Source organism: Cherax quadricarinatus, chromosome 58 (genome assembly GCF_038502225.1).
Source record: "Cherax quadricarinatus isolate ZL_2023a chromosome 58, ASM3850222v1, whole genome shotgun sequence".
Taxonomy (NCBI): Eukaryota; Metazoa; Arthropoda; class Malacostraca; order Decapoda; family Parastacidae; genus Cherax; species Cherax quadricarinatus.
The window spans coordinates 6,119,630-6,134,865 of record NC_091349.1 but is presented as its reverse complement, the minus strand read 5'-3'; the positions used below and the strand labels follow the sequence as shown (position 1 = coordinate 6,134,865).

Sequence of the window (15,236 nt, the reverse complement as noted above, 5' to 3'; positions counted from 1 at the left end):
GTTCGCCTTTACTATTTGCAACACACGAACTGCTTTAGTATAGTTTGCCATGGTATGTGTCCTGATGTTTGTGTTGGCCTTCATGTGGCTTTCACTGGATAAGTTCTAGTATTTAGAGAGAAAAAATCATTTAGTGAGAGTTAGTCTACCAATGCCACAGCTGTAAATATGCAAGACTGTAATGTTTATAATAACAGATTTGTCACATGTTTGTTTCAACTATTTAGGCGCTGTACAACCCTCACAGGTTTTGTGCTTCCATATAATAATTAAAATAATTATAATAACTAATGTTAATAATAATATTAATATTTGTAATAATATTTCATCCAAAATATTTTGGCACTGGATTGCAAAAACAATAAAGTTTATATTGTCTGATCTAAGGAAAGGACACTTGACAGTAACAGTAGACAATGATGAATCTTATAAAGTATAAAGTCATTTAGAATTTGCACAACATAATAATTAAGATAAGCCAAATTATAAGTTAAAACTAAAGGGAAATTTGAGTTTTTAAATAAGTTTAAAAAATTACTTTATTAGCATAACTCATATGGATGATGTGCACATTGCTCATTCACCAGGTTAAGCAACGGTGGATCTGGCCAGTAACTGGAGTGGTGATTGTGTCAATAGCAGCTTCACCCTTCTTTATGGGGTCTTCCGTTAACCCCAGGCTTTCTCCTCCTGGCAGACTATAGCATACTTAACCAATTTCAGTAAGATGCAACAGTAAATATTATATTAATGGAATACAGTACCAACAAGAAGATAAGTAAGACACTTGTGTGACAGTTGGGTATTTTTGTTGTCGAAGAAGAAGGCTGCAAGGCGGGTAAAATGTTTCGATGCAAAAGACACCCAACTGTTGCACAAATGACTCACTTACCATACAACAACTAGGCTTAGCAACATTGAACATAACTTGTCTTCAAGAAGAATTACATGATGATTTCTTATTCACTTGTCTGATACATAAGAACATAAGAAAGGAGGAGCACTGCAACAGGCCTACTGGCCTATACATGGTGGGTCCTTCTCAATTCCATCCCAATAACAAATATATTGGCCCAACCCATTTTCAGTGCTACCCAAGCAATAAAACAAGTTGATTGTGTGGCAAAACACAAGAATTTATTTTACAACTAGTAAATAGTATGTAATACTATGAAAAACTGTGACTATTGCATTACCTTGATGCTGGCAAAGGGCCCTGCATCGAAGGAGTTGGAGCAAGTCTTATGTATCTCTGATAAAGCGGATAAACCTCCATTCCCCAGGTGCAGTACGACCCCCATAGCTCATGCAGTATCTCAATTCTTTTGTATAATCCAGCATTATCTAAGTTAAGTTAGTATATATATTTCTTTGAATAAATAACTTTTAAAGTTTATTCAGTAATAATATTGGTGTATATAGCATTATCTAAAAAACAGTAAACAATACGTTCATAACTATCATAATTAATAAACCTTAGATCAGTTAGGGGAGCCAAATAAATTTTGTTTTTTTTCAAAATATACCAGTAGCTAATGGAACTGATAAGTTTCTGTCAAAACAAAATTCTAATTCATTGTAGTTCACATAGCTTACTGATCGACAGTGTTTATCCGACTACCCATGCATAGTGGGTTTAGTGCTACCCTATGTATATATATACAATAATACCCATGATCATTAGTATATGATATGTAACTTTTATTTTACTGACAGCTTGTGTGGGTCCAATTACCCATGCATAAAAAAACATGAATTTTGTTTATTTTAATATGCTGGTTTATCGTATTTTGTTTTGCACTGATCTTAGCATTCATTAAAACTAATAAAAAAACTCTTATGTACTGATTTGTAGAAAAACACTTACATTACTGATTTGTAGAAAAACTTAAAATCCATTATCCACATGCTGCACTAAAACCAAGTTCTATTTATATTTCAAAACAACACCAGTATAAAGAATGTGATATGTTTATTACAGAATAGATATATGCATAGTAAATTGCACTGATAACAATTAAGATGGCAACATGTATATATACACTATATATACACCAAAGGGTGTATATATTGTGTAGTATATACCTTGGGAGTTTACTGTAATCTTTGCTTTAGGGATCAGAGCATTCTTGATTAGTGGTGTGTAGATGGACAACGGCCTCATTGACAAATGTTTAGTCAATAGGGAAGCGCAACAGAGCAAAACTCAGACCGACACATGATCAACATAGTAACTGCTGGACTCTTATACCCAAATTCTAGGATATCCAAGACAAGTGACTTTTACTGGGAGCTTTGCCATTGCACATTACACAGTGTAAACACACGAAGAATGCATGACCTACCATTTTTTCACAATATCGGTGTTTTTTACATACAGTAGTTTCTTTTCTTTTTTGCCTTTGAGGGTAGAATGGCCTTTAAGAAGTCTCAGTAAAGTAAGTTTGTGATAGAATATTGACTTGATATACACTATAAATAGTTGTATCATATTTTATTGATGTATTAATACTTTCTGCGTATGTTTAAAGTGAAGTCTTTCCTTTATTGTTTATGGACATAAATGAAGGAAACAGGTTAGAGCATTTCTTACCGTGATTTTTGTCATGATCATTAATTTTATCTTTTAAGTGTTTCTGTCGTTGAAAATTTAATTTTATTCCAATTTCATCAGTTTGAAACTTAAAATGTTGAGACATAATCAATTGTTATTAATTAAAATGACGGAGAAAAATTTATCGTTTTGGATTTGAAGTCGTAAATTGTTGTTGATAATTCTTCCATAAACTAGAGTAATGTTGACCATTGGGTCAATTATCCCATGTGTTTTATGAGGGTATTCATATTAGAGGAGCACATACCACTGCCGTTTAGTGCCTACGTAAATTTTCAATTCTTCCTCTCTGACGAGGGGCATTCTGGGAAAGGCACTAGTTCGAAATATGAATATGCTTCAAGCATACGGATGACCTAAAACTACAGTGTATATTTTAGTATTTATGTCCATTTGCACACATTTGTAATATTTTGGAGAGAGCGTAGTCAATTTGGTAGATAAATTTTTGATATTTAAATTGAATTCTTGATACGAAGCACAGTACTTGTACTGCAATTGCATTTTTATTAATGCAGTAACTAGAATTTTAATTAATAGATCAATTTTTATCTACAATAAATTGATTGAATTTATTAAAAATGAATACATTAAAGTTGTATAAAGATAACTCTGGATAACTGAGTAGTTTAATCACATTATGAAGATATATAAGCTCCATACAAGCATTAACTTCTTTAGTCAAAACTTTTGTGATTAATGTAGATATGACTACTTGTTGAAGTGAAAATGATTGAGAACCTGTCATCTAATGCTCAAATATTTCTTTGTCACTATTTACTGTTGTACAGAAGAGTTCAGAGCCAGATAGTAACCTATGACCTCCTTCGCAGGTAACTCTGACTTTGAGAATAATGAAGCCGCACCCAGCTCACCCACTAGTCAGCTACTACAGGAATACGAGATGCATCTGCGCAACACCCTGGCGAAAGGCATGGATGCTGAGAGCTACAGTCTTCACACCTTCGAAGCTCTCCTCACACAGAGCATGGAAAATCTAGGTAGGATTATAAATTTATGTGTATCAGACACTCACATAATTTATTAAATAAATGAGAGATTAACTTTTAAATCATTACATTCCCTTTACTTAATTCTAAAGTTGAGTTCCAGGGCTAAGACAGATAGACTTACTGTATATTTCTAGTGAAAATGCAATTAACATACAGCATATTGACTATATAATAAACTCACATTTTTCTAGATGGTTTATTATTAAACAGATTTTCTTAAGTTTACTACTTATTTCAAAACCACTAAAAGGTTTTGCATCTATACATATAAAAGTCAAAGGTGAGCATTGAGCATACCAATGGAAGGAAGACATGTTCCTTACTGACAGTACTTACTGAAGTTTAACAGTTGAGTGTGAATAATATTTTATATACATAATTGTTATAATCACCATGGGGAAGTGGGGAAGAATCATTCCTCCATAAGTCATGCGTGTCATAGGAGGTGACTAAAATGCTGGGAGTAAGGGGCTAGTAACCCTTCTCCTGTATAAATTACTAAATGTAAAGAGAGGAAAACTTTATATTTCATCTTTTTCGGGTCACCCTGCCTCGGTGGGAGACGGCCAGTGTGTTAAAAAAAATTATTATTAGTTGGATGTGACCCAAACATCAAAAGTAGCCTGGTTACAAGCCATGTTTCTTCCTAACCCTGAGCACACAAGTGAGCCCCTCAAGCATCTTATTCTCCTGTATGTTCTGATGACATGAGCAATTTTGTATCAAATATTTTTCCTTGGCAAATATGGATAGTGAATAAAATTATGTATTACAACATGTTCACAAACTGAATCAAAGACTTTTTTAATAATAACTGGGCATGAATACTTCTCTTTGCACTATTTTATAATACTAGTCAAGTAGTTACTGTAGAATGTAAGGTGAAACTAGAGGAGCACTACAGTTGACCTACTGGCTCATGCTAGACAGGTTCTACTCGCCCAACTATTCCTATTTACGGATCTGGCTAACCTATTTTTAAAGCTGATTAACATAAAGTATCGACCTTCCCTCTACATACTGTCATATTGTTATATACATCATATAACCTAAAGTTATATTTCTTGGAAATTATATACTGCAGTTATAATATATCAGAGCAAAATATCTTATGATAAGCAGTGCTTGGAAATTGAATTTGTGTGTTTTTAAGAGGAAGAGCAAGCAAGTCCTTTACATCAGAAGGAGATAAATTCATGATTGCTACCTTGGAAGCAGTTTAAAAAATGTTGTATTTATAAATAAAATTACTTGTACTGTACATACTTTAATAAATAAATTAGACTAAACTAGAGCCAGATTCCTTACTTGCTGCTATAGTATCCCTATGCAAACTTATTTTTTAATTTGAAAATTTTGGAATGAATGAGTTCAGTTGTTAACTAGTTAAGACTCCCATCATTGAAAAATGGTTTGGTGATACTGACATGATGTGGAAAAAGACAGGTACAGTTCAGGACATTTATTAACCCCTTCAGGGTCCAAGGCCAAAATCTGAAGTGGTGCTCCAGTGTCCAAGAAATTTTGAAAAAAAAAAAAATTATTTTTTCTTACAGAATTAAAGAGCATATTTTTGTGAAGGTAATAAGGCAAAAAAAAAAATTTTCTGATCAGTACTTACCGAGATACAGTGCCAAGAAGTTTGCCCAAAATGATGTGGTGGCAGCAACATCGACGAATTCCACATACGCGCTTTACATTATTTAGCGGTTTTTATAGTTTTTTCTTTTCTTTTCCAATTTTTTTCTTTTCCTACTAACATTTGGGGCCTGAGAGACCAATACTGTATATAATGTATATATATAAACTCACTGTATTGAACACAATAACCGCACTAAAGTTATTATCATATTATTGTTTACCACTGTTGTTTATTACAATAAACATGCACAAATCTTGTATAATACTAATGTTCTATCATATATTTACATATTTACAATCACTGGACATGGTTTTAGAACTGCTGGAGCTTGTGGAACTCCTTGAAACAAGGCACCATGCACAGAGGCACCTTACATTCCTCACACATAAACCGAGTGTCTTTGCGTCTTTGTTGCCATCTCCTCTGAGCAAATTTCTTCTGAGTTGAAGGAAGCTGTATTATGAAATGATCACCTTCCCTCCTCAAACGCTTGGGTATATCCTGAGTAATTCGAGGACCTTGTTGTATAGCAGGTGTTCTTACCTGGTACTTCATTATGAGTTGTCTGGCAACAGACAAACAAAATTCACCATACGGTGGTCTGTTGCCAGTCTTTATTTGGTACATATTATATGCATTGAGCATTGAAATGTCCATGAGATGGAAAAAAAAGTTTCATGCACCACTTGTAACTTTTACGAACACAGTCAACAAAACCAATCTGCATGTCACATTTGTCTACCAAGCGCATGTTTTGTGTATAATCAATCACTGTCACTGGTTTTCGAATACGTTCATTAGTCACTCGATCAACTTTGCCACTGTCAACAATGTGACATCTCGTTTATCATGCCACCGTAATGCCATGATGTCATTGGCAGTAAACACCTGCACGTCATCACCACGAGCACCTGCGTTGAGCCTGGGCATATGTTTACGATTATAACGCACTGTGCCACACACATCTGTCTTGTTCACTCGCATGAAATCACTGAGTAATGGGCTTGTGTACCAGTTATCGGTATATAATGTATGCCCCTTACCAAGATAAGGTGCCATCGTGTTTCTCACTACGTCACCTGAGATACCCAATAACATCTTGGTATCTTTCAATGTTTTACTTCCCGTGTATACAACAATATCCAACACCAGGCCACTGTCACAGTCACAGAGTACAAACAGTTTTATACCAAAGCGTTTCCTCTTGCTCGGTATATACTGCTTGAATGACAGTCTACCTTTGAACAAAATCAAAGACTCGTCAGTTACAACATTCTTGAATGGATAAAAGTATATGCTGAACTTTTGTTTGAGATACATGAAAACATTTCTAATCTTATATAACCTGTCACTTCTGTCAGGCCTGGTTTTGTCAGAGAAGTGCAACATACGTAACAGTAAGATAAACCTATTCACTGGGATGATTTCACTGAAGACCGGGGTAGAAATTAGCCGATCTGTGGACCAGTATGCTTTTATATTATGCTTATAGACATGAGGCATAAGCATTGTTGTTGCAAAAAGCAAATACATTTCTGCAACAGTTGTCTCTTTCCACCTGTGTAGTCTTGACTGTGGTGATATGATCGTATTTGCCATGGTGTACTCAAAATACTTATTACTTTCCCTGATAATAGTTTCCATCAATGGCTGGTCAAAGAATAATTCAAAGAATTCCAGTTCATTGGCCATGGTTCCAAGGGAACAAGTAGGTAGAATTCCACTTTGAGAGTCATCAAAGTGGTGAGGCTTGGGAACAAAATTGGGATTTTGCTGCCAATCCCACATACGGTTTGCTGGTGGATACTGGACATCATAGGCTGGTTGTGCGGGTGGTTGTGGTTGTGGTGGACTGGTGGCTGACGCTCCGCTTTGTCCTTGAACTGACGAGTCAGCAGCGTGGGTCCCAGCGTGGGCTGGTGAGTCACGCATGGCGGTGCCACTACCATCACCACTACCACCATCCACTGATGCCTGTGGTCTATCCATGCCAAGTGTAGCCACATCATCCTCACTATCACTACCTAAAACTGGTGTTGGGCCACGGGATGTACTCCGGGATGTACTCCGTCCCCTGGGCACAGCATAGGGTACACTACCCGAGCGCATGCGGCAGCGAACATACCGACGTTTCACTGGTGAATATGATTCCTCAGTATCACTACTCGAATGATCGTCGAGCACAATAAAATCACAATCCACATCACTATCATCATCATTACTGAAGTCAGAGGCCTGGCCACGTGAAAATATTAGTTTTCTCTTGTGTTGAGGCATAACCGACTGTGAGTCACGAGTGCCCACACCAGAGGTAGAAGGTTGAGGATCGTCAGGGTTTTCTGCACTACGTATTATCGATGTCCTGGTCATTCCTTTCGGTCACTAACTGATCAAAGCCGTAGAATTCGTCTTCATTTCCACTCCCATCAGTGTCAGAACTATCAGATAGGAAGAGGAGAGTCCCAATTTTCCGGGGAGTGAGAGCTGACTTGTGACGAGGCATGGTGAACAAGGGTAACTGAGCTGGCGTTCCCACAATGCTATGCGGGCACCTAGATTTTTTGTTTATGGCGCACACCCACCACGCAGACCCGTTCTCTCACATGTAGGCCTACGAGCGCTTTCGCGCTAAATTTGACGGCGCTAGAATTTTGGCGTAGATCTACGGTTTGGACACTCAACGTGAAGCCGTAGATCTACGGGACGGACCCTGAAAGGGTTAAAGAAAACATTTTACCATGAGTGACTGCTTCAGTCCTCATAACTCAAGAGCCACTTGTGGTGAATCCTCTCCTCTAATGTCCTCTCAAGGGCAGTTCCTTGATGCTAGTGAGGGGCTCTTGATCTAGGGAATTGGATCTGTGCTTCGGTTCCCTGAATTAAGCCTGAATACCTTCCATCCCCTCCTCATGCGCACTTTATAATCCTATAGGTTTAGCGCTCCCCCATGATTATAATAATAATATTAATAATAATCTCCTCTAATGTATGTCCTGAACTGTACATAAGTCTCTCTTTCCACTCTCATAATTCCCTCGTGTATGTGATGTATGCTTATGCAAGACCTTCTCTTGATATACAACTTGTGTATTCATTGATGCTTTCACCTTGGCTAATTGGGTTTTAAGCCCAATGATTGCATGAGAATCATTAAGGCTGCATGCCAAGTATTCACCACTGGACAATGATACTTTTATCCCTAATACAGGGTTGAAACTCCAAGGGTATGTATACTGAGATATACATCCCTCCAAGTCCACATGCACTGTTATGCTCAGTCCATGCATATTCAAAATGCTTTCACCTTTGACCCTCATTTTCTAATTCTTAATCACTACTGGATACTACATTTTTAATACAGAATTTTTGTAGATTTGTTCTTTTGCAAACTAACTTATCAGATTATATTTCCTCTTTCATTGTCATTCTTGACAATTTTGTATATCTTTATGTGCTAAATATTTCTTCTTAATTATGTTTTTTGTGTTTATCTTGTTACAATTCTGTTATTATTGTGTCATAAGTATCTTTTTTTTACCTCAGTGGCTGTCTCTCACTATTAGTCACTCAATTGCTGCCTTGCCAGAAGTGTGCAGACATCACAATTCAGATTACCCTCTGACTTGTACATCCCTACTCCTCTTTCAGAATGCAGACAATGCTCTTCCCACCTCCAGAAATGCAAATCCTCACCCCTCCTTTAGAGTGCAGGCACTGCCCTTCCCACCTCCAAGACTCAGGGCTGGCTAGGTGATTTCTCTGAATTCCTTCATCAAAGTTACCTTGCTTATACTTCAGCAGCATATCCATTAAAAACCACTTCTCTTCAGTCACTCCTATCTAACATGCCTGTTGGATGCTCAAGCCCCTGAAACTCAAAGCCTCCTGTACCCCCTCCTTCCAACCATTACTGCTCCTGTCTTCCACCCCAGATTTATACACTCTCTTCATCATCCTATCTCACTGTCCACATCACTGCAACAACCTCTGCTCAGCACTCTGAAGTAAACCCTCAGTGAGTCAAAATTGCCTTTTAATTTCTACATTCTGATTTCTCTGTACAGTAGTCACACCGCACATTGCTTTCAAACATGACATCTCCATGGTTTCTAGCCTCGTCACTGCAGCATTCAGAACCGATGACTTGTACCTTTATAATAATGTTAATACCACTTACTCTTGTACATTTTCTTTTTTTTGTCCCTGTAGATAAACTTCTTTCTGAAGATCCCTCAATACAAAACCTAACTTTTTCCCCTAATCTGTTCTATGGTTCACTTCGTCTTTCATAGACCCCTCCTGACATATCCACTAATAAGTATCTAAATACATCCACTTCTATACTCCCTCCAATCTGATAATTTGATAGTCATTCCATTATTGACTAGGGTTTTTTTTTACTTTCATCACTGCCTCTTTTTATGTTAAAGAAAAAGATAAAGATACTTTATTTTAGCATGATACAATGTTTGTACAGAGGTGAATGACATTTAGGTGTACATTCCAAAAGCCCCTTAATATGCAGAACATTTTGGGTGAACTTAAAACAAACTTAAGACTAATAAGGCATTGACAAATAGTTTTACATATACATGTACAGTCTTGTAGGTGATTGTAAATATAAATTTAGGAGTTACAGTGGATACAAGAAAATTGAATATCCTATTAGTACATATTGACATTAAGGAGTTAACCCTAATCTGAACCTTGCATAAAAGCTCTTAACTGCTTTATTTAACCTATCTCCTGTTCCATACATTTGAAACATCTACCGCACAGCTGCACTAGCCACCCTATCATTTTTTTTTTATTAACACATCGGCCAATTCCCACCAAGGCAGGGTGTCTCGAAATAGAAAAACTTTCATCATCATTCACTCCATCACTGTCTTGCCAGAGGGGTGCTTTACACTACAGTTTATAAAACTGCAGCATTAACACCACTCCTTCAGAGTGCAGACACTGTACTTCCCATCTTCAGGACTCAAGTCCAGCTTGCCGGTTTCTCTGAATCCCTTCATAAATGTTACTCTGCTCACATTCCAACAGCACGTCAAGTCATAAAAACCATTTGTCTCCATTCGCTCCTATCTAGCAAGCTCATGCATGCTTGCTGGAAGTCAAAGCCCCTCGCACACAAAACCTCCTTTACCCTCTCCCTCCAACCTTTCCTTGGCTGACCCCTACCCTGCCTTCCCTCCACTACAGATTTATACACTCTTGAAGTCATTCTATTTTGTTCCATCTTCTCTACATGTCCGAATCACCTCAACAACCCTTCCTCAGCCCTCTGAACAGCAGTTTTGGCAATCCCGCACCTCCTCCTAACTTCCAAACTATGAATTCTCTGCATTATATTCACACCACACATTGCCCTCAGACATGACATCTCCACTGCCTCCAGCCTTCTCCTTGCTGCAACATTCATCATCCATGCTTCACACCCATATAAGAGCATTGGTAAAATTATACTTTCATACATTCCCCTCTTTGTTTCAAAGGACAAAGTTCTTTGTCTCCAGAGACTCCTAAGTGCACTGCTCACCCTTTTCCCCTCATCAGTTCTGTGATTCACCTCATTTTTCATAGACCCATCTGCTGAGACATCCACTCCCAAATGTCTTAATACATTCACCTCCTCCATACTCTCTCCCTCCAATCTGATATCCAATCTTTCGTCACCTAATCCTTTTGTTATCCTCATAACCTTACTCTTTCCTATATTCACTTTTAATTTTCTTCTTTTACATACCCTACAAAATTCATCAACCAACCTCTGCAACTTCTCTTCAGAATCTCCCAAAAGCACAGTGTCATCAGCAAAAAGCAACTGTGACAACTCCCACTTTGTGTTTGATTCTTTATCTTTTAACTCCACACCTCTTGCCAAGACCCCTGCATTCACTACTCTTATAACCCTATCATGTGTCTTTTCTAAATCCATAAATGCAACAGCTCTTTACCCTTATGTAAGTACTGCTCACTTATTTGTCTCAGTGTAAACACTTGGTCTACACATTCCATGGCCTTCCTAAATCCTGCCTGCTTCTCTGTGATCCTGCTTCATGTCTTATCCCTAATGCTTTCAGTAATAATTCTACTGGAAACTTTACTTGGTATACTTAATAGGCTTTTTTTTTTTTTTTTTTTTTTTTTTATAACAAGTTGGCCGTCTCCCACCGAGGCAGGGTGACCCAAAAAGAAAGAAAATCCCCAAAAAGAAAATACATACTTTCATCATCATTCAACACTTTCACGTCACACATAATCACTGTTTTTGCAGAGGTGCCCAGAATACAACAGTTTAGAAGCATATACATATAAAGATATACAACATATCCCTCCAAACTGCTAATAGGCTTATCGCTCTATAATTCTTACATTCTCTCTTGTCCTCTTTTTCCATATACGGTACCAACCAACCACTCCATTACTATATCCCCATCTACTTTTAAAATCTCTATAAAATTCCATTTATCTCATCCACTTTGCCCCTTTCATTCTACCCACTGCCTTGTGCACTTTTCCCACATCCACGTTCTCATTCCTGTGTGATGTTATCCCTCCTTGCCTCATACACAAAATCACTATTTTCACTAACATTCAACAACTTGTCAAAATATCTGCTTCATCATGCCAGTATCTCCACTCCCCATCTAACATCTCCTTTCTTTCATTTTTAACTGCTAAGTTTATTTATTCTCCAGACTTCTTCACCTACTTGAACTCTCTCCAAAATAACTTTCATTCACAGTAAAAAACTGCCAATAAAGACACCTATTCTCTCACTGCTCATCTTTTGCACTCCCTCACTGCTCATCTTTTGCACTCCCTCACTGCTCTTTTAACCTCCCTTTTCATATTCTCTACCTTCTATGTATCATTTTTATATTGCAAAAAAGCCTCTCATATGCTAATTTTTTCTCCCTTACCACCCTCTTTGCCTATCATTGCACCAATAGTTTCCCTTCCTACCTGTACCCACCCTCCTATACCCACAAACCTCTGCTGCACACTCTAGCAGTGCATTCTTAAATTTGCTCCATTCCTTCTCAACCTTCTCATTTCCTGTTCATTCCTTTCCTCAACAATTGCTTATATCTTCCTAGAACTGTCTCCTTTTTTAATTCACTTATTTTTATTTGTCTCTTGCTCACTGTTTCCAGTCTCCATGTGCTCAATCTATCCCTTACTCTTACTGTAGCTACCAGAGAATAATGATCTAACATATTTGTCGCTTGTCTAAAATCATGCACATCCATAAATCTACCCAGTAGCCTTTTTGTATATTAACCCTTTGACCGCTGCAACACCAAATCCTGAGGTGTCTCCTGGTGTCGAAAAATTTTTGAAAAAAAAAAAAAAATTCTTATGAAATGATAGAGAATCTTTTCCCAATGATAATGACACCAAAAGTACGAAATTTGATGGAAAACTTACAGAATTACACTCGTGAAGTTAGCGACCTCAGCGATATTTACAAATTGGTGATTTCGCCCACTTCGAGCCCTATTTTCGGCTAATTCCGTTGTTCCAGGTGACCAAACTCATAGCTATTTCTTTAGAACTCCATTTGTTCTATCGATTGAGTACAAGAAACTGCCCATTTACTGATTCCAACTATCCAATAACATGGTCAGAAATTTGTAATTTGGCCAATTTCACGCAAATTAAAAAATATGCCAATTTCAAAATAGGGTCCAGAATGAACAATGCAAACATTCCTGGCTCTAAAATAACATTTTCTTTCTTCATCAGTCATGTCTCTAGCCCCTCTGATATTACTCTTGCTTTCTATTTTGAATTTTTATTCAAACAAAAAATAGAAGATTTACTGTTATGCAGACTACTACAATATTGAAATAAATTGTATAAATAATGTCATCCCTTTCATGACTGCATATTAGAATGGCTAGTTAGACATTTATTGGACAATAACATCATTTGTTTACTTTTGAACATCAGCAAAAATCAAACATTTCCCCTACTTTGAGCTCCATTTCAAGGTTCTTTTCATAGTACAACCAGTCAAAATCACCTCTATTTCTATAATATGTTTTCCATTCTATCAAATGAGACCAAGAAAATGAGAATACAACCATAAATACTATGCGAAAATACATCACAAAGTCGGTGTTTTAATCCAAAAACACGGTCGGAGTTTTTTTTCTCATTATGCACTGCGTGCTGCAGGATTTTTTTTATATGGTGCACACTGACCACACAGACCCATTCTCTCACATGTGGGCCTACCAGCTTTCTCTTGCTTGATTTGAAGCCGCTAGAATTTTTGAGTATATACACATCAAACACATTAGCTTGTAAGATGTATATATACAACTGAAACAGTCAAAGGGTTAATGCACATTCTAACAAACTGCTCTCATTGCTCCCTATATCACATCTCATGTATTTATCCTCTTTTTCTCAAAATGAGTATTACCTATTACCAAACTCCTTTCTAACATGCAGCACAATTAAGGGCCCCCACTTAGCTCTGAATCTCTCAGATACACCCGTCATAATCCCATTTACCTCTCCCCACTGACATTCTATCACCCCTTTTAGCTGTGTTTCACTTAGTGTAGGACATCCTAGTAGACAATGGCAATAGCTGACAAGTGGAAATAAAGAGAATGGTAACAATAAAATCCTCTTAATGAACATGTTTTTATTTCTGCTAGGACGTCTCGCTTTCTTTCATACATAATATTAGCAATCTGTTCTTTCATGTTATTTGTACTACACCCATAGAGTACATCTCTGTTCCTCACTCACTTCTATCCCTTGAAAGTTCCTACTAGTACACATCCCTTCCCTGCAGTGCTGTATGACCCTTTTGGGTTTAGCACTTAAATTGATTATAATAATACACCAACATACATTCAAGCACACAAATTTCTTATCTTGTTTTAATTCTGTTTTGTTATAATTGCTGTTTTTTCATAATTTTTGTTATTTTTTATATCTATTTTGTTATTTTGTAATAATTCATCTGTTATTTTGTACCATTCTCATAGCTTTCATCACTGTACATTATCATCATTGCTCACATCTTTCTACACTCCTAGTTGTATTAATAATTTCATAGCATATTTTCTGTTGCATAACATTCTTTGCCCATTACTGTACTTAAGACACAAATACATTATTAGGACATTTGTTAACCCTTTGAGGGTCGACAGGCCCTCTCCGAAACTCGTTCTCAGGGTCGGCCAAATTTAAAAAAAAAAAAAAATTATTTTCTCTTATGAAAAGATAGAGAATCTTTTCCCGATCATAAAGACACCAAAAGTTTGAAATTTGATAGAAAACTTACGGAATTATGCTCTCGCAAAGTTAGCGGTCTCGGAGATGTTTACGCATCGGCGATTTTGCCCACTTTGAGCCCCATTTTCGGCCAATTTCACTGTACTAGTCGACAAAAAACATGAATATTTCACTAGAACTCCATTTTTTCTATCGAATGGGTGCAAGAAACCACCCATTTATGAAATTCAACTATCCAGTACAGTGGTCAGAATTTAGCAATTTTGCCAATTTCACACAAATTTCAAAAGATGCCAATTTCCGAATAGGGTCCAGAATAAACAAGAAAGACATTCCTGGCACTAAAATGACATTTCCTCTAGTCATTAGTCACGTCTCAAGGCCCCTCTTATATTCTTTTGCTTTCCACTTCGATTTTTTATTCTCACAAAAAATATAAGATTTACTGTTATGCAGACTACTGCATTAGTGTAAAAAATGGTATAAATATTATTGGTGCACTTGTGAAAGAATATTAGACTCACCAGTTGACGTGTATTGCACGCTTGGCACGATTTGTTTACTTTTGAAGTTTGGTAAAAATCGAACATTTCTGCTACTTTGAGCTTAATTTCAAGGCACCTTTCATTGTAAAACCAGTCAAAATCATCTCAATTTCTGTAATATGTCTTCCATTCTATAAAATGAGACCAAGAAA

At 36.9% G+C, this 15,236-nt stretch overlaps 1 protein-coding gene across 24 annotated transcripts in view; it reads left to right on the top strand.

Moving 5' to 3' along the window:
• Positions 1-15,236, top strand: part of sif (still life) — a 1,051,963-nt gene that overhangs the window by 378,837 nt on the left and 657,890 nt on the right. For all 24 annotated transcript variants that reach the window (XM_070097567.1, XM_070097564.1, XM_070097583.1 and 21 more), the window contains one exon: positions 3,448-3,615. In XM_070097567.1, the coding sequence (XP_069953668.1) occupies positions 3,448-3,615 (168 nt within the window). The remainder of the gene's footprint in view (positions 1-3,447; positions 3,616-15,236) is intronic.